Source organism: Anomaloglossus baeobatrachus, chromosome 5, assembly GCF_048569485.1.
Source record: "Anomaloglossus baeobatrachus isolate aAnoBae1 chromosome 5, aAnoBae1.hap1, whole genome shotgun sequence".
Taxonomy (NCBI): domain Eukaryota; kingdom Metazoa; phylum Chordata; class Amphibia; order Anura; family Aromobatidae; genus Anomaloglossus; species Anomaloglossus baeobatrachus.
Window position 1 is genome coordinate 28565242 of NC_134357.1, and position 21007 is coordinate 28586248.

General features: G+C 48.7%; 1 protein-coding gene across 1 annotated transcript in view; it reads left to right on the top strand.

The window, feature by feature from the left end:
- The window catches only part of LOC142312595 (ovostatin-like), a 297827-nt gene that overhangs the window by 162183 nt on the left and 114637 nt on the right, over nucleotides 1-21007 (top strand). The window contains exon 19 of the mRNA XM_075351587.1: nucleotides 4795-4858. Coding sequence (XP_075207702.1) covers nucleotides 4795-4858 — 64 coding nt within the window. The remainder of the gene's footprint in view (nucleotides 1-4794; nucleotides 4859-21007) is intronic.

Below are 21007 nucleotides of genomic sequence, written 5' to 3' on the forward strand. Positions count from 1 at the left end.
CGCTTCCCCCTCGAGCCACCGCAATGACCCCAGATCCGAGCATCTCGAGCAGCTCCCCTGCTGCGGTCTGTCCCCCGCCCGCAACAAATCTTGGCGTCACAAACTGGATACTTACCCCATCCACTAACCTGGTTGAAGTTAGCCTTTCCTGGACTGTTAACCCGTGAACCGCTGCAACTTTTCGGACTGCCGCCATCTTGCCCGCCATTTTGGCGCCAAAAAGGACAACCTCGCCATCTTCATCCCCGAAAGAGCGTGGGTATGGAGCCCCGCCCACCTTCCTGTGAACACAGTCGGAACCCGGTGATCTCCGGAGCAGAAGGTTGAGAGAGACTGCTGTTGAAAAGCAAGTGGGAGGGCGAGAGAGCGGCATGTGACCTGAACTGATAAAGTGCAGGGACGCCAGGACTCTGCAGAAACCCGTTCCTGGATAACAAGGCGGCAGGATGTCAGTGCAGCCCAGCAGTCGGTGCCCAGAGAGTCCCGTTCCCGGAACCGCTGACTGGATAGAGGAATGGACTGAGAGAATGTGCTGGACGATTCAGGCCCAAGCCCACTTCATGCTGGCGAAGTGGACGTCGGAGATAAAGGGCCTGGCTGCAGCCGTCCGGGCGCGCGAAGTGGAGGCGGCCTCTGAGGATCGGGTAAGCGGAGACCCACGCCCCTATGTTCCCCAGGAACTGGCCTGCCCGGCTGAGGGGTCCGGCCTGCTACCTTCCGCCACGCCGCCTCACTCGTCGCCCGTGCCCGCGGCCAATGCCCCGACTGACCCATTGCCTCACCCCGTAGCAGCGGAACCCGTATCGTCTGCGGAGGAGGATCCAGTTACTGGGTCCTCAGGCCTTGTCCTCATCACCACTCCGGCACCCATCCCGGCCTCAATCCTGTTCGCACTGCTGATGACATCCATCCCGGCCCCGAGCCTGGCCGCACCGCTGATGACGTCCGTCCCGGCCCCTAGCCTGGTCGCACCGCTGATGACGTCCATCCCGGCCCCGAGCCTGGCCGCACTTCCGATGACGTCTGTTCCGGCCCCGAGCCAGGCCGCTGCACAGGCGGCACCCGTCCAAGTTTTCACCCCGGCCACCGCGCCAACAGCCTCCAGTCTTCCCGTCCCAGCTGAGGAGCAGCCCGCTGACAGGTGGGTCCCGCAGCAAAGTACAAGGCCGGTTGTGGCTGGCGCTATGGGCATTCAAGTGGACCCAGCTCCTGAGCAGAATGGGGAGCACGGGGGCCGTGCCCCATAGTGGAAGAAGCAACAGCAGCAGCTCCGCAGGGAAATTGCCAACCGTGAGAAGAGGAAGGCTGAGGTGATTGCCCGGACCCACCGGGAAAAAGACTGCTTGCGGCAGGCCACTTTCAGGGTCAGGGGCCCGACTTCTAGGGGACAGGTCCGCCAATTTGAACCCCGAAAAGGGTGGGGGTTTATATACGAGCCGGGACTGGAACCTGAAATTTTCGTGTCCCGGAGGGATGTGGCCCCTCATTTGCCCACTGGACATCCAGATCGGGATCTGGAACCCGGCAACATAGTGAGCTATACCCGTCATTGTGGGGAGCGGAGGTGGTTTGCCCTCGATGTAAAAAAATGGGTGATGGTCGACAGAGAGCCATGCCTCGCCTCCCACCGCCACCTTTATGAAAGTAAAGAGTAAATGGTAGCGGATTCCGGCTACCTCCTTTCTCCTGTTAACCCCCGCTTTGCCTACCCTTTTTGTTTAATGGACCAAGGCCTCAGGACTGGCAGAGGCCACCCAAAAACTAACTTGGGCTTTTGTACATACCCCCCTTTTACCTTCTTACTCTTAAGCAACCAGGACTTTAACACCCACTGGAGAGGATTGATTGGAGGAAGGGCCTGCAGTGGAGTAGGTCAAGGCCCAGTCACTAACAAAACCAGTGGCTAACCTCCAGGCCAGAGGGTTCCTGGACACTGGGACTCTTTGGGGTGGACTGGTGAGATAAAAATGTTTGCAACATTTAAGAATGTGCCTCCCTGTCAAGGGATGAAAAATCCAATGTTTATGTTTTACTTCTTTTTTCATAAGCAGTTTTAATAAAAAAAGACCAGTGGCCGGACAGCCCGAGGATGGGCTGTATTCTACCAAGGGGGAGTATGACGCCCTGACAAAATCAGGGTGTCACAGATGACTGAACCCCTCTTCAAGGTGCAGGAATCCCTCCTCTTTGGTCTTCCATCACAATCCCCATACTGGTGCACAACATCAGCCAGCAAAGCCTAGTCACCCCACCATGACATTAGGGACACACCAGTGGGTTGGGCCAAGCGGATAGTGACGTCCACCTAGGGGTTCTGAGGTGTAATGGGAGGGGCAGAGTCATTCAGACAGTTGAAGTTGAAGTGAGAGTGTGAAGAGAGGTGACGGTGGACAGGAGTTGGAGCTCCTGTGCTTACCGAGAACTAGGTGGCAGTCAGTGGATAAGGCCACAGACGATGGAGATCTGGTTGCGGGAGACCTTAAGTGGACCAGGGCAGGGTTGTAGCCCACCGGTGCAGACAGCGGGAATCCGGTCCGGAGCCGTACACAGACAGGGTACCTGGACCCTAGGGCGAGGTGTAGCTGCAAGCCCCTTTCCAATTCACCAGCTGGGGACAAGATTTCAAGTCTTGTCCCACAGGAGGCCCAGATAGAGCGAGACAGAAGCCCAACGAGGGGGATAGGGCACCGCAATTGCCTGCTAAGATCCAACGGGTCAGCTCTCACGAGCCACAGCTTCCAAAGGACAAAAACACCGGGAGTGGACTTCCCCGTTCTATGCGGAGTGGTCAGAGTAAAAATCTAAAACACAAGGTGCAGGAGAAAGGGCCCTTGTTTCACCATACTGGGCTGTGGGATCCGAATGCACCCTGTGCTCCATATCAGCCTTTTTACAAAAACGGGAATGTCCAAACCGGACAATTTAGAAGCATCTAAAATGAATGATAGGACAATGATGTCTCTGTTGAGGCCCCGTCACACTAAGCAACATCGCTAGCAACATCGCTGGTAACGAACAACTTTTGTGACGTTGCTAGCGATGTTGCTGTGTGTGACATCCAGCAACAACCTGGCCCCTGCTGTGAGGTCGTTGGTTGTTGCTGAATGTCCTGGGCCATTTTTTAGTTGTTGCTCCCCCGCTGTGAAGCACAGATCGCTGTGTGTGACAGCGAGACAGCAACAACTAATGTGCAGTGAGCAGGGAGCCAGCTTCTGCTGAGGCTGGTAACCAATGTAAACATCGGGTAACCAAGAAGCCCTGTCCTTGGTTACCCGATATTTACCTTTGATACCAGCCTCCGCTGCTCTCACTGCCTGTGCTGCCGGCTCCTGCTCTGTGCACATGTAGCTGCAGCACACATCAGGTAATTAACCCGATGTGTGCTGTAACTAGGAGAGCAAGGAGCCAGCACTAAGCAGTGTGCGCTGCTCCCTGCTCTGTGCACATTTAGCTGCAGCACACATCGGGTTAATTAACCTGATGTGTGCTGTAACTAGGAGAGCAAGGAGCCAGCGCTAAGCAGTGTGCGCTGCTCCCTGCTCTGTGCACATTTAGCTGCAGCACACATCGGGTTAATTAACCTGATGTGTGCTGTAACTAGGAGACTGGGGGCTGGTCACTGGTTGCTGGTGAGCTCACCAGCAACTCGTGTAGCCACGCTCCAGCGATCCCTGCCAGGTCAGGTTGCTGGTGGGATCGCTGGAGCGTCGCAGTGTGACAGCTCACCAGCAACCTCCTAGCAACTTACCAGCGATCCCTATCGTTGTTGGGATCGCTGGTAAGTTGCTTAGTGTGACTGGACCTTTAGGCCGTGTTTAATCAGGTACAATCAACACGTATGGTTATGATCATACGCGTGTCATACGTGTGTCACATGTATGTTATATGTGTGACATCTGTGTTTGCATGCATGTGACACGTACCAGAGAAAACACATGTCTTTGAAATAAAAAGATTTTCTATATTCACCTGTATCCAGCGCTGCTTTCTTCGGTTCTGCTGCCTCCTGCTTCTAACCCCGCTCATTATATTCATCGATTATTCACTGCACTGAGGACCTGGAAGATGGAGCATCATGGGGATAGTATCGGGGACAGCACCGCCAAGGACAGCACCACGGGTACAGGTGAGTATTCACAAAGCAAGCAGTGTGTGCAGTGACGTCCAGGAGGTGATCAGATTTCCCAATGAACTCTGATGACCTCCTGATGACACCCCTGCAACACCCATGCTACAGCGGGTGTCAGGACGGTCACTCCACGGGTTCATCACAGTTCATTGGTAACTCCAATGACCTCCTGGTCGTCACTGCACACACACTGCTTGCTGCATACTCATCTCTCCCCGTGATGCGGCCATGCTGTCCTCAGCAGTGGTGTACCCAGCACTGTCCCTGCGATGATCCTGCTTCCAGCTCCTCAGTGCAGTGAATAATCTATGAATATAATGAGCGCGGATCAGAAGCAGGAGGCAGCAGAACTGGAGACAGCAGCGCTGGATACAGGTGAATATAGAAAATCTTTTTATTTCAAAGACACGTGTTTTCTCCGGTACGTGTTACACGGATCACATCAGTGTACGATCCATGTGACACCCGTGCTACCGGAGAAAAAATGGACATGTCTGCGTGTGTGCGTGTGGGGTCACGAGGGGGTCACACTGTCTGTTAACAGCAAATAATAACATGGGTACGTGTGGCATCTTAATTAAAAATGGATGTCACTTATACCTGAAACACGGACGTCTGAAACCAGTCTTAAGGTCATTTCATTCCACAATTTCTTCTCTTTCTAGATGGCATCTTTGATACGCTTCACAATTTTGATGACATCTTTGGATGGGGAACCGTACTCATAGGGTAACTACTTGCTATATTAATTGTAGAGATGAGAGAACCGGCCGTGGTTCGGCTCGAGCTCGGTTCGCCGAACGGAGGTCTCGTTCGAGTTCGGTTCGTCGAACGTTCGACGAACCAAACTCGAACCAATAGGATATAATGGGAGGCAATCACAAACACAGAAAAACAAATTATAAATGTACACATACAGTTAATAAACATTGCCATAACACTTACCGGTCCCCGCGATCCCTCCTGCACTCTGTCTCCTGCCACTATTCCATCCGATGATCGCTGAATCCTCCCGGTGACCGGCACTGCCAGCAGTGATGCAGGACCTATCGTGACGTCAAAATAGCCATGTGACCAGTCACGTGGCTATTATCTCATTGGCTACAGACTGGTCACATGACTATGACGCGTCATGTAAGACCTGCGAGTGCATCTCTCCGGTACACGGTGCACATTTGTGTATCACCGTGTACCGGCGACATGCTGTAGCACACGGTCGACTCCCCGTTCCGTTAGGGACCGGCTGACACAGCCGGTCATTAACGGAGATCACCATTGCCATAGCAACGCAGTTAGCGGTGACGTCACCGCTAACTGCGGCTCCGGGAGCACCGTTACTATGGTAATGCTTCTGTCAGCGTTACCGCTGTTACTGCTGACAGCCAGCAGCACTGATCACTCACGGAGTGAAGGCTGCACGCTGCTTCCCGTGCAGCCTTCAACAAGTGAAGGCTGCACGGGAAGCAGCGTCTTCCCCCATGCAGCAGTGATAGAGCAGAGCTGCATTTGTTGAACGAGAAAGACAGAAGACCATGGATCGTGGAGGGCTGACAGGGGGTAATAAAGATGGAGTCTCTAATGTGTCTGTGTATTTATTTCTATTAAAGTATTTTTTCTCTGTGTGGTGTCTTTTTTTTTAACCCTTTATTGGAGATTCTTAATGGCCGGGTCAAACGTGCCTGACATTAAGAATCTCTGGCTTAATACTAGCTAGTAAAACAAAGCCAGTATTAACTCATTATTACCCAACCAGCCAACCGGCTTCAGGGCTGTTGGAAGAGTTGGATACAGCGCCAGATGATGGCGCTTCTATGAAAGCGCCATTTTCTGGGGCGGCTGCGGACTGCAATTCGCAGCAGAGGGGCCCAGAAACCTCGGGCTAACCTGTGCTGCGAATTCCAATCCCCAGCTGCCTAGTTGTACCCGGCTGGACACAAAAATGGGGCGAAGCCCACGTCATTTGTTTTTTAATTATTTCATGAAATAAGTGAAATAATTAAAAAAAAACGTTCTTCCCTATATTTTTGGTTCCCAGCCGGGTACAAATAGGCAACTGGGGGTTGGAGGCAGCCCGTGGCTGCCTGCTGTACCTGGCTAGCATACAAAAATATGGCAAAGCCCACGTCATTTTTTTGGTGGGCAAAAAACTTCTGCATACAGTCCTGGATGGAGTATGCTGAGCCTTGTAGTTCTGCAGCTGCTGTCTGCTCTTCTCCATACAGACAGACAGCAGCTGCAGAACTACAAGGCTCAGCATACTCCATCCAGGACTGTATGCAGAAGTTTTTTGCCCCCTGAAAAAATTATGTGGGCTTCGCCATATTTTTGTATGCTAGCCAGGTACAGCAGGCAGGTACGGCTACCCCCAACCCCCAGTTGCCTATTTGTACCCGGCTGGGAACCAAAAATAAAGGGAAGCCCTTTTTTTATTATTTCATGAATTTCATGAAATAATTAGAAAACAAATGACGTAGGCTTCGCCCCATTTTTGTGTCCAGCCAGGTACAACTAGGCAGCTGGGGATTGGAATCCGCAGCACAGGTTGGCCTGAGCTTTCTGGGCCCCACTGCTGCGAATTGCAGTCTGCAGCCGCCTCAGAAAATGGCACTTTCATAGAAGCGCCATCTTCTGGCGCTGTATCCAACTCTTCCAGCACCTGCCTGCTATACCTGGCTAGCATACAAAAATATGGCGAAGCTCACGTCCTTTTTTTGTAGTTTTTTGGCAAAAAAAATAAAAAATGCTTCCCTGGATTTTCCATTGCCAGTGAAGGTAACACCAAGCAGTGGGGGTTAGCAGCCAGTAGCTGCTTGGATTACCCTTAGCTAGCAATACAAAAAATACAGCGGGAGCCCATATATATTTTTTTTAATTATTTATTTAAATAACTAAAAACAAAATGGGCTTCCCTGTATTTTGATTGCTGGACATCACAGTGCTGTAAAAATAAATCTTTAAAAAAAATGACGTAGCGCTCCGCGGTATTTTTGATTCTCAGCGCAGATAAAGCAGACAGCTATGGGTTGCCACCCCCATCTGCCTGCCGTTACCTTGGTTGGCAATCTAAATACAGGGAAGCCCATTAATTTTTTCTATTTAAAAAATAGTTAAAAAAAATATGACGTTGGGTCCCCTCATTTTTGATAGCCAGCTAGGGTAAAGCAGATGGCTGTAACCTAAAAACCACAGCTGGCAGCTTTACCGTGGTTGGGGATCCAATGTGGAGGTCCCCTCAGGCTCTTTTTTATAATTATTTTATAAATATTAATAATTACACAAAAAAAGTAGGGTCCCCCCCAAATTGGATCACCAGCCAAGGTAAAGCGGACAGCTGTGGTCTGGTATTCTCAGGGTGGGAAGGTCCATAGTTATTCGGCCTTCACAGCCTAAAAATAGCAGGCCGCAGGCACCCCAGACGTGGCGCATCCACTAGATGCGCCAATCCTGGCGCTTCACCCCAGCTCATCCCGTGCCCTGGTGCAGTGGCAAACGGGGTAATAAATCGGGTTGATACTAGCTGTAAAGTCACCTGAGATCAAGCCCAGCAGTTTGTGATGTCATGGCGTCTATTAGATACCCGACATCATAAACTGTCAGTACTAACAAAAAAAAAAAATCGACAAAAGAAATTTATTTGAAAAAACAGTCCCCAAAACATTTCCTCTTTCACCAATTTATTGTAAGAAAAAAAAATAAAGGGGTCCCACGACGACTCTGGACCATCTAGAATATGGAGGGAGATACTCAGGGAACGTATCCCCCATTTTCTAGGAGTGCAGAGCCTTCATGTGAGGAGTGTGGGTGCAATAAATCTGCACTCACTCTCCCTGGGTCCACAGCAGCAGAGTCCATGTCGTAATAGTTGCTACCAAAGCTGCAATGCCCTGCTCATGAGGTAAGGGCATGCCTAATCAGGAGAACTATTCTACATTTCCAAATATTGGTATTTGCTGATATTATTGCTATTCCACCTACTATATATTGGGGATAGGATCTTGGAGATGAAATACCCCTTTAAGTCCCTTTATCCAGCTGAATGAATACTTAACAACAGAGCTCGCTATTTAGATGTGTTTTCTTGTGTGTATAACAGACTCTCATGTTTGGTAGTCATTCAGCAGGGTAACTATAAAAGCAAATCCCTCCATTTGGAAATGTAGTATATAGCTCTCCTGATCAATTATGTTCCTTACCTCATGAGCAGGGCATTGCAGTAATAATAATAATTTATTCATTTATATAGCATTATTAATTCCATAGCGCTGTATGTCTTTGGAGTGTGGGAGGAAACCCACGCAAACACGGGGAGAACATACAAACTCCTTGCAGATGGTGTCCTTGGTGAGAATTGAACCCAAGACCTCAGCGCTGCAAGACTGCAGTGCTAACCACTGAGCCACCGTGCCGCCCATTTAGCTTACAGATGCATAACCACCACTCACTGTGTCTGAACACAGGAAGCTGAGCTGACAGCCGCTCTGTGCATGCGGCAGCGTCTATTGTGAAGGAGAGGGCTGTGGGGGGATCAACGCTGCACAGGTACCAGGGGACACCGGAGAACACCGGTGGGGTTATAGGGGGTGACCTGGCAGGCCCTGGGGAGGAGTTTTCTGTCGCATGTGTCATGGCACATGCGACAGAAATCAGAGGAGTAGGGTGAATGCGGCCGGCGCGCTGCTGTGCGCGCGGCCATCTTGGATTTCTGGGAGGGCATCAGGGGGGGCACTTTGGCGACACTGGGGGACCGGAGGGGACCGGGGAGGAGATTTATCATGTTTGTTCATGCCAGATGGGAGATAAATAATTTTTTACTGGCGCTGTCATTTACTGTAACGTGATCATCGGTGTGTAAGGGGTAGTCGGACCCCTGGTAGCAAAGGAGTGGTTTTTCCCCCCTGAAGACGCCACAGCAGTATGGTGGCAAATTGTAAATGTTAATGGTAAAATGTTACCTGTCATAAACGGTTTCCCCCACTAGGTGCCAGGATAGAGCAGTGGTTCCCCTGGTAACAGTGACAGGGAAGGAAGGGGCAGGGCAGCCTAGGTGGGGAAGGAAGGTCTCTGAATGCAGAGTGCAGTGTGCAGAGAGATGTGACTGGAGTGAGTCGGAAGTGACGGGGCAGAGTGTAGGAGTGGGTGCTGTGGCAGTGGAGTGGAGAAGTCGGAACTAATCCGGAGCCGGTAGTGAGTACTGGAGCCGTCCCCTAGTCTAAAACAAATCCCTAGAATAGGGCTGGACTAAACCCGGGATTGGAGTACAGCTACCAGGGGGATAACACTTGGCCCCTGCAGGCAAAGGAAAGCTCCCGTAGAGAAAAGGAAACCGTTTTGTAGAAAAGAACCTGTAACTTGGAACATACTAAAGTAAACCTGCTGCAAACAAAGAATGGAAGCTTTATACAATAAATCGGTGTTTGGTTTATCCGCTGCCTGCAATTGTCTCTTTCCTGAGAGTGAAAAAGGAGCTGGAGAGCTGAGAAAGAATGCTGACATGAATGAGCCCCTGCCATCCACACTCTGCCCCACCAACAACACACCTGTCTTGTTAGTGACGGCCGGGCCGGGGGTCAGCCTGACGCCCACAAGGCGAGGGGCCTCGACTACACCCCCTTAGGCGCCCCCTGCCCCCGTTACAGGTGTACGGTGTATACCTATGATCATGTGAGCGGGGACCGGAAAAACCGTCCTGAATCAGGGTCTCCAGGGTCTCAGCTACGCCTGAAACCCCGGAGATTTTCTGACGCCGGGGGGCGCTATTCACTTATTTCTGCCTGCTGTTTATAAACGGCAGACCAGAATAAGGCTACATTCACACGACCGATCCATTTTTGCGGTCTGCAAAAAACAGTCCGTTTTTTTTCACGGGTGCATCCGTGTGGCATCTGTTTCCGTTCCGTAGACGGTCCGTATGTCATCTGTTTGTCATCCGTGTGCCTTCCGTTTTTTTTGTGTACTGCAAAAAAACTGAAGGAGGGTAAATGCATAAATTTACCCAGGATCCATAGCTTCATCCTACATGAGGCGATCACATGTTCACTCCAGTGCCATTTTCTACTGCTTTTCACAGCGTAGAGCGCTCTGGTGATTTTCCTGTGCTTGTACACTTCATATCAGTCTTTTCTGTCATTATAATGGCAGAAAGACACATAATGTCCCACTCTCCTGCATTTTGTAATTTTGCACCCTTTGGTGCCTTTCATGTGGCACTAAGGGGTGCTTAGCTTTGTATTTAGCCAAAAAAATGAAAAAAAAATGACGTAGGGTTCCCCCTATTTTTGTAGCCAGCTAGGGTAAAGCAGACGGCTGCAGCCTGCAGACCACAGCTGGCAGCTTCACCTTGGCTTGTAATCCAAAATTGAGGCACCCGACGCTGTTATTTTAAATTAAATAAATAATTTAAAAAAAAAACACGTAGGGGTCCCCCAAAAATTGGATCACCAGCCAAGGTAAAGCAGACAGCTGGGGTCTGATATTCTCAGACTAGGGAGGTCCGTGGTTATTGGACTCTCCCCAGGCTAAAAATAGCAGGCCGCAGCCGCCCCAGAAGTGGCGCATCCATTAGATGCGCTAATCCTGGTGCTTCGCCCCAGCTCATCCCGTGCCCTGGTGCGGTGGCAAACGGGGTAATATAAGGGGTTAATACCAGATGTGTAATGTCACCTGGCACCAAGCCCTGGGGTTGGTGAGGTCAGGCGTCTATCAGATACCCGACATCACCAACCCAGTCAGTAATAAAAAAAAATAGACGACAAACACATTTTTATTTGAAAAAACACTCCCCAAAACATTCCCTCTTTAACCAATTTATTAGAAAGAAAAATAAATCCAGGTCTGCTGTAATCCAAGGGGTTGCCATGACGATCCACACTGTCCCAGTCAATGAAGAGTAGGATGTTCCCCATTGGCTGCGAGAGCAGTGCAGTGACCTGAGCTAACATCAATGGGTCAGCCCAGGTCACTGCAGGGAATGACAAGTGCTGCTGTCAGCGAGGTACATTACCTGCAGTGACGATCTCCTGCACACTGACAGCACCTGTCACTGAGTTCAATGACCTTCACAGCCAAGTATCGCGAGAGGCCCGTGACGTCACCGCTAGTCAGTCTCGGGTCGGAAGCGAGAGAAGGTGATGTGACAAGCGGCGGCCATGGAGGACAGTGACAGCGCTGAGGTCGGGACTTCATCACCGCAGGTAAGCCGAGCGGGACCATGTGTGCAGTGCCAGGTGGGCGGAGCCTAGCGGGGTAATGTGGTGCTGAGGATGTCAGTGTCGTGGACTGCATGGCTGGGGACAGGTGAGTGTGTGTGTGTGTGTGTGTGTGTGTGAGTGTGAGTGTATGTATGTGTACATGCCGGGTGCAGGAGGGGGCGGAGTGAGCTGAGCGGGGAAGTGTCGGCTTCCTGCACAGTAACTAGGATAAATATCGGGTTACTAACCAAAGCGCTTTGCTTGGATACCCGATGTTTATCTTGGTTACCAGCTTCTGGCAGGCTGCCAGCGATGGCTCCTGCACACTGTAGCTGTAAAAAGCCCTGCTTTTTGCTGCTAGAACCGTTCTCGAACGTAACTAGAACTATCGAACTTTAGCAAAAAAACTCGAGTTCTAGTTCTATCTAGAACACCCCAAAATCACTAGAACCGCGAACTGGAGAACCTCGAACCGCGAACCGCGCTCAACTCTAATTAATTGTAAAACTTCTTTAAGATGACCGTCTAAAATGACAATTAAAAATTATCTTTAAGATTGGAAATCTGGTCTGGAAAAGAGGTGATCTGCTGAAATTGTTATTTATAATTACAGTGGAACCTTGGATTACGAGCATAATTGGTTCCAGGAGTGAGCTCTTAAACCAAGTTACTCTTATATCAAAGCGAATTTTCCCATAGGAAAAAATTGAAATGCAGACAATTTGTTCCACAACCCAAAAATATTTACTGAATTTATACAAACTTATTACAGTAATACAAAATAATGTCCTGTATTCATATAAAATTATTGCAGTACAGTAATACAAAATACTGTACAGTAAAAAACATATAAAGGAAATTAACCTGCCCGTTAGCCGACAATAGAATTGTTGGTGTGCAGGAGGTACAATATAGAGAGAAAAAATGATGTTTAAATATGATAATCATTACTCTAGTACAATACACAAAAGAACAGACCCCAAATCTATTCTCCCCAAAATAAGGGCAGAACTAAGACAAAATGTAAGGTAGGAATACTGCACAGGCAGATTACAGTACAAGTAATAGCAGAAAGAAAGTACAATACTGTATCCACAAATGCAAACTGATAGACTAGCTATATAGTATATACTGTAATGGTATACAGTACATATGTACAGAAAGTTACCTCCAGAGCGGGGCAGAGCACGGTGAAAGGACAGAAACGGAAGTGTGCACGGTGAGTATTTGCTCTTATTGCAAATCATTGCTCTTAAACTAAGTTCCACATTTGTAATAAGCTTTGCTTGTCTTGCAAAACGCTCTCAAACCAAGTTACTCTTAATCCAAGGTTCCACTGTATTTCCTTCACAGTCCTCTGCTAACTTTAACCACTGTATTGACCATGATTGAAGCTCTAAAGCAGGGGTGGGGAACCTCCGGCCCGCGGGCCATATACGGCCCGCCATGCCCTTTTATGCGGCAGATTCCCGGGGGCGGCAGTGCTCCAGCCGCTACAGCCATCTTGTGGGCCGCCGGCCCTTTAAATCCACACATGTGCTGCTGTGCTTACCAATGCGTTCTCCCGCTGGCCAGTGCCAGCGAGAGATGACTTACTTTGTGGGCGGGTTTAGTACTCTGCGCTGCCCGCCCCCCGACCCTCTGAGCTCCATGCCCGCCCCCCAGCCCTCTCTGAGCTCCGTGCCTGCCCCCGGCCCTTTGAGCTCCGTGCCCGCCCCCCGGCCCTCTGAGCTCCATGCCCGCCCCCCGGCCCTCTGAGCTCCGTGCCCAATACCAAATACCAATATTGACAAAGACTAAAGGTCTAGCCGAAAACGCGTTCTTTGTTTTTTGTTTGTACTGTGCTTCTATGGATTTAATCCTAAAGATTACTGCAAGTTTTAGTGTGCCGGTCTTACAGTTAGGTCCAGAAATATTTGGACAGTGACACAATTTTCGCGAGTTGGGCTCTGCATGCCACCACATTGGATTTGAAATGAAACCTCTACAACAGAATTCAAGTGCAGATTGTAACGTTTAATTTGAAGGTTTGAACAAAAATATCTGATAGAAATTGTAGGAATTGTACACATTTCTTTACAAACACTCCACATTTTAGGAGGTCAAAAGTAATTGGACAAATAAACCAAACCCAAACAAAATATTTTTATTTTCAATATTTTGTTGCGAATCCTTTGGAGGCAATCACTGCCTTAAGTCTGGAACCCATGGACATCACCAAACGCTGGGTTTCCTCCTTCTTAATGCTTTGCCAGGCCTTTACAGCCGCAGCCTTCAGGTCTTGCTTGTTTGTGGGTCTTTCCGTCTTAAGTCTGGATTTGAGCAAGTGAAATGCATGCTCAATTGGGTTAAGATCTGGTGATTGACTTGGCCATTGCAGAATGTTCCACTTTTTTGCACTCATGAACTCCTGGGTAGCTTTGGATGGATGCTTGGGGTCATTGTCCATCTGTACTATGAAGCACCGTCCGATCAACTTTGCGGCATTTGGCTGAATCTGGGCTGAAAGTATATCCCGGTACACTTCAGAATTCATCCGGCTACTCTTGTCTGCTGTTATGTCATCAATAAACACAAGTGACCCAGTGCCATTGAAAGCCATGCATGCCCATGCCATCACGTTGCCTCCACCATGTTTTACAGAGGATGTGGTGTGCCTTGGATCATGTGCCGTTCCCTTTCTTCTCCAAACTTTTTTCTTCCCATCATTCTGGTACAGGTTGATCTTTGTCTCATCTGTCCATAGAATACTTTTCCAGAACTGAGCTGGCTTCATGAGGTGTTTTTCAGCAAATTTAACTCTGGCCTGTCTATTTTTGGAATTGATGAATGGTTTGCATCTAGATGTGAACCCTTTGTATTTACTTTCATGGAGTCTTCTCTTTACTGTTGACTTAGAGACAGATACACCTACTTCACTGAGAGTGTTCTGGACTTCAGTTGATGTTGTGAACGGGTTCTTCTTCACCAAAGAAAGTATGCGGCGATCATCCACCACTGTTGTCATCCGTGGACGCCCAGGCCTTTTTGAGTTCCCAAGCTCACCAGTCAATTCCTTTTTTCTCAGAATGTACCCGACTGTTGATTTTGCTACTCCAAGCATGTCTGCTATCTCTCTGATGGATTTTTTCTTTTTTTTCAGCCTCAGGATTAGAGTTGAGCGCGGTTCGCGGTTCGAGGTTCGCCAGTTCGCGGTTCGAGTGATTTTGGGGGGTGTTCTAGATCGAACTAGAACTCAAGCTTTTTGCTAAAATTCGATAGTTCTAGATACGTTCGAGAACGGTTCTAGCAGCAAAAAGCAGGGCTTTTTACAGCTACAGTGTGCAGGAGCCATCGCTGGCAGCCTGCCAGAAGCTGGTAACCAAGATAAACATCGGGTATCCAACCAAAGCGCTTTGGTTAGTAACCCGATGTTTATCCTAGTTACGTGCAGGAAGGCCACACTTCCCCGCTCAGCTCGCTCCGCCCCCTCCTGCCTGCGGCATGTACACACTCACACACACACACACACACACACACACACTCACTCACACACACATGGCCCCGCTCGGTTTACCTGCGGTGATGAAGTCCCGCCATCCCGACCTCAGCACTGTCACTGTCGTCCATGGCCACCGCTTGTCACATCACCTTCTCTCGCTTCCGACCCGAGACTGACTAGCGGTGACGTCACGGGCCTCTCGCGATATTTGGCTGTGAAGGCGGCGGTCATTGAACTCAGTGACAGGGGCTGTCAGCAGTGCTGGAGATCAGCGCAGGTAATGTACCTCGCTGACAGCAGCACTTGTCATGCCCTGCAGTGACCTGGGCTGACCCATTGATGTTAGCTCAGGTCACTGCACTGCTCTCCCAGCCAATGGGGAACATTCTGCTCTTCATTGACTGGGACAGTGTGGGTCGTCATGGCAACCCCTTGGATTACACAAGACCTGGATTTATTTTTCTTTCTAATAAATTGGTTAAAGAGGGAATGTTTTGGGGAGTGTTTTTTCAAATAAAAATGTGTTTGTTGTCTATTTTTTTTTATTACTGACTGGGTTGGTGATGTCGGGTATCTGATAGACGCCTGACCTCACCAACCCCAGGGCTTGATGCCAGGTGACATTACACATCTGGTATTAACCCCTTATATTACCCCGTTTGCCACCGCACCAGGGCGCGGGATGAGCTGGGGCGAAGCACCAGGATTGGCGCATCTAATGGATGCGCCACTTCTGGGGCGGCTGCGGCCTGCTATTTTTAGGCTGGGGAGAGTCCAATAACCATGGACCTCCCTAGTCTGAGAATATCAGACCCCAGCTGTCTGCTTTACCTTGGCTGGTGATCCAATTTTGGGGGGACCCCTACGTGTTTTGTTTTTTTTTATTATTTATTTAATTTAAAATAACAGCGTGGGGTGCCCTCAGTTTTGGATTACCAGCCAAGGTGAGGTTGCCAGCTGTGGTCTGCAGGCTGCAGCCGTCTGCTTTACCCTAGCTGGCTACAAAACTAGGGGGAACCCTACATCATTTTTTTTTTCATTTTTTTGGCTAAATACAAAGCTAAGCACCCCTTAGTGCCACATGAAAGGCACCAAAGGGTGCAAAATTACAAAATGCAGGAGAGTGGGACATTATGTGTCTTTCTGCCATTATAATGACAGAAATACTGATATGAAGTGCACAAGCACAAGAAAATCACCAGAGCGCTCTACGCTGTGAAAAGCAGTAGAAAATGGCACTGGAGTGAACATGTGACCGCCTCATGGAGGATGAAGCTATGGATCCTGGGTAAATTTATGCATTTACCCTCCTTCAGTTTTTTTGCAGTACACAAAAAAAACGGAAGGCACACGGATGACAAACAGATGACATACGGACCGTCTACGGAACGGAAACGGATGCCACACGGATGCACCCGTGAAAAAAAACGGACTGTTTTTTGCAGACCGCAAAAATGGATCGGTCATGTTAATGTAGCCTTATTCTGATCTGCCGTTTATAAACAGCAGGCAGAAATAAGTGAATAGCGCCCCCCGGCGTCAGAAAATCTCCGGGGTTTCAGCCGTAGCTGAGACCCTGGAGATCATGATTCAGGACGGTTTTTCCGGTCCCCGCTCACATGATCACAGGTATACACCGTACACCGATGATCACGTTACAGTAAATGACAGCGCCGGTAGAAAATTATTTATCTCCTATCTGGCATGAACAAACACTTCTTCTCCACTTCTTCTCCACTTCTTCTCCACTTCTTCTCCACTTCTCCACTTCTTCTCCATTTTTTCTCCACTCTTTCTCCACTTTTTCTCCACTTTTTTCTCCACTTTTTTCTCCACTTTTTCTCCACTTTTTCTCCACTTTTTCTCCACTTTTTCTCCACTTTTTCTCCGTTCTTTTTCTATGGTCGGTTTACCCATTAGCTCTTTCATGCATAGTGTAGCTCTACACCTACTACACATGTTACTTTATGATTGACATCTCTTTCGTACCAGAGCTGTCTAAGCCTACTCTGACCCCATATTTGTCATTACTATATTGTCCTTGTACTGTATTATGACATTTGTATCATGTGTCTCATTTCTTGCTGTGTTGCAATTTTTTTGCTGCATCCCAATTGTACCTCTACATTGTTCGAGTTTATGTTATTGTTCTCTCACTCTTATGTGATACTGATTATTGTCATTTTTCATGATTACATGCAGATAAGTCCAATCTGACGAAGGCTCAGGCCGAAACGTCATTTGTAACTTGTTTTGGACAAAAACATATATGCTTATGAAAAAAAAATTTTTCTTAATACGGACCAATAAAGAGTGATTTTGCATTACTATCCGTTGTGACTTACTGACTTAGTCTGGGAGATTTAGAGTGCCGAGGCTACTCACTAATTTTATCTATTATTACCTCTGAGCACCTATATACCAGTGAGCAGAGCTTCCTCTACAGTAGTTCTCCTGATTAGGCATGCCCTTACCTCATGAGCAGGGCATTGCAGCTTTGGTAGCAACTATTACGACATGGACTCTGCTGCTGTGGACCCAGGGAGAGTGAGTGCAGATTTATTGCACCCACACTCCTCACATGAAGGCTCTGCACTCCTAGAAAATGGGGGATACGTTCCCTGAGTATCTCCCTCCATATTCTAGATGGTCCAGAGTCGTCGTGGGACCCCTTTATTTTTTTTCTTACAATAAATTGGTGAAAGAGGAAATGTTTTGGGGACTGTTTTTTCAAATAAATTTCTTTTGTCGATTTTTTTTTTTTTTTGTTAGTACTGACAGTTTATGATGTCGGGTATCTAATAGATGCCATGACATCACAAACTGCTGGGCTTGATCTCAGGTGACTTTACAGCTAGTATCAACCCGATTTATTACCCCGTTTGCCACTGCACCAGGGCACGGGATGAGCTGGGGTGAAGCGCCAGGATTGGCGCATCTAGTGGATGCGCCACGTCTGGTGTGCCTGCGGCCTGCTATTTTTAGGCTGTGAAGGCCCAATAACTATGGACCTTTCCACCCTGAGAATACCAGACCACAGCTGTCCGCTTTACCTTGGCTGGTGATCCACTTTGGGGGGGACCCTACTTTTATTGTGTAATTATTAATATTTATAAAATAATTATAAAAAAGAGCCTGAGGGGGCCTCCACATTGGATCCCCAACCACGGTAAAGCTGCCAGCTGTGGTTTTCAGGCTACAGCCGTCTGCTTTACCCTAACTGGCTATCAAAAATGGGGGGACCCAACGTCATTTTTTTTTTTAACTATTTTTTAAATAGAAAAAATTAATGGGCTTCCCTGTATTTTGATTGCCAACCAAGGTAACGGCAGGCAGACTGGGGTGGCAACCCATAGCTGTCTGCTTTATCTGCGCTGAGAATCAAAAATACCGCGGAGCGCTACGTCATTTTTTTAAAGATTTATTTTTACAGCACTGTGATGTCCAGCAATCAAAATACAGGGTAGCCCATTTTGTTTTTAGTTATTTAAATAAATAATTAAAAAAAATATATATGGGCTCCCGCTGCATTTTTTGTATTGCTAGGTAAGGGTAATCCAAGCAGCTACTGGCTGCTAACCCCCACTGCTTGGTGTTACCTTCACTGGCAATGGAAAATCCAGGGAAGCATTTTTTATTTTTTTTGCCAAAAAACTACAAAAAAAGGACGTGAGCTTCGCCATATTTTTGTATGCTAGCCAGGTATAGCAGGCAGGTGCTGGAAGAGTTGGATACAGCGCCAGAAGATGGCGCTTCTATGAAAATGCCATTTTCTGAGGCGGCTGCAGACTGCAATTCGCAGCAGTGGGGCCCAGAAGCTCAGGCCAACCTGTGCTGCGGATTCCAATCCCCAGCTGCCTAGTTGTACCTGGCTGGACACAAAAATGGGGCGAAGCCTACGTCATTTGTTTTCTAATTATTTCATGAAATTCATGAAATAATAAAAAAAGGGCTTCCCTTTATTTTTGGTTCCCAGCCGGGTACAAATAGGCAACTGGGGGTTGGGGGCAGCCGTACCTGCCTGCTGTACCTGGCTAGCATACAAAAATATGGCGAAGCCCACATAATTTTTTCAGGGGGCAAAAAACTTCTGCATACAGTCCTGGATGGAGTATGCTGAGCCTTGTAGTTCTGCAGCTGCTGTCTGTCTGTATGGAGAAGAGCAGACAGCAGCTGCAGAACTACAAGGCTCAGCATACTCCATCCAGGACTGTATGCAGAATTTTTTTGCCCACCAAAAAAATGACGTGGGCTTCGCCATATTTTTGTATGCTAGCCAGGTACAGCAGGCAGCCACGGGCTGCCTCCAACCCCCAGTTGCCTATTTGTACTCGGCTGGGAACCAAAAATATAGGGAAGCCCGTTTTTTTTTAATTATTTCACTTATTTCATGAAATAATTAAAAAACAAATGACGTGGGCTTCGCCCCATTTTTGTGTCCAGCCGGGTACAACTAGGCAGCTGGGGATTGGAATCCGCAGCACAGGTTAGCCCGAGGTTTCTGGGCGCCTCTGCTGCGAATTTCAGTTCGCAGCCGCCCCAGAAAATGGCGCTCTCATAGAAGCGCCATCATCTGGCGCTGTATCCAACTCTTCCAACAGCCCTGGAGCCGGGTGGCTTGTTGGGTAATCATGAGTTAATACTGGCTTTGTTTTACTAGCCAGTATTAAGCCAGAGATTCTTAATGTCAGGCACGTTTGACCCGGCCATTAAGAATCTCCAATAAAGGGTTAAAAAAAACACCACACAGAGAAAAAATACTTTAATAGAAATAAATACACAGACACATTAGAGACTCCATCTTTATTACCCCCTGTCAGCCCTCCACGATCCTGCTGTAACGGGGTGCCAGGGGTGCCTCAGGGGATGTAGTTGTCGCCCCTTTTTCTGCCAGGCTAACCCCCGGCTCCGCCGTCACTATTGGGACAGGGGATTGTTCTGTGGGGCAGAGTGTGGTGGAACAGCGCACGCTGTCAGTCGCAGAAAAGCTCTTCAGGCAGGGATCAGATAAACCAAACGACATCTTTATTGCACAGAGTTTCACAGACAGCTCAATGCACGGATTTTGCAGCACACAATCACAATTCCTGTCCAGGGAAATCTTTCCTTGCTGTCTCCTCTAGTGGGGATGTGCCCGGCTACTCCACTTCACCTAGGCTCCCACTCCGGCTATCACAGACTGGACCCACACCAATACAGCTTCACCTTTGAGGACACTTCTTCTCTCTTTCCCTTCGTTCTTCCTTTCCACTCGACTCCACACTCTGCCCCTGGCTGTTCCTTCTCCCCTGTCCCGGAATCAACTGCCTTCAACACACACACACTTTCCCCCTACTGCTGCCGGCTCCTCCTCCCTCCTGTACAGTTTCTATGGGGACACTAGGGGGAAAACCCACTAAAACAGTGCAATTACAATAAAAACAACATCTTTGTCTACCCCAGCGGGGGTATCTTCAGGGGACCACTGCACCTCCTTGTAAGGGGTCTGCCCACCCCTTACACTGCTCTTCTATCTTCTTTCTTTCTAGTGTAGTAGTTGTGACGATTGTAGTGAGGATGAGTTTCCCCAGCTCATCACTTGGGGCTGGGGAACCTCATCCTCACTACAATCCTCACTACAATTGGGAAGCAGCGTGCAGCCTTCACTCAGTGAGTGATCAGTGCTGGCTGTCAGCGGTAACAGCGGTAACGCTGACAGACGCGTTACCATAGCAACGGTGCTCTCGGAGCCGCGATTAGCGGTGACGTCACCGCTAACTGCGTTGCTATGGCAACGGTGATCTCCGTTAATGACCGGCTGTGTCAGCCGGTCCCTAACAGAACGGGGAGTCGACCGTGTGCTAGAGCATATCGCCGGTACATGGCGATACACATATGTGCACCGTGTACCGGAGAGATGCACTCGCAGGTCCTACATGACGCGTCATAGTCATGTGACCAGTCTGTAGCCAATGAGATAATAGCCACGTGACTGGTCACATGGCTATTTTGACGTCACGATAGGTCCTGCATCACTGCTGCAGTGCCGGTCACCAGGAGGATTCAGCGATCATCGGATGGAATAGCGGCAGGAGACAGAGTGCAGGAGGGATCGCGAGGACCGGTAAGTGTTATGGCAATGTTTATTAACTGTTTGTGTACATTTATCATGCATTTTTCTGTGTTTGTGATTGCCTCCCATTATAGCCTATTGGTTCGAGTTCGGTTCGT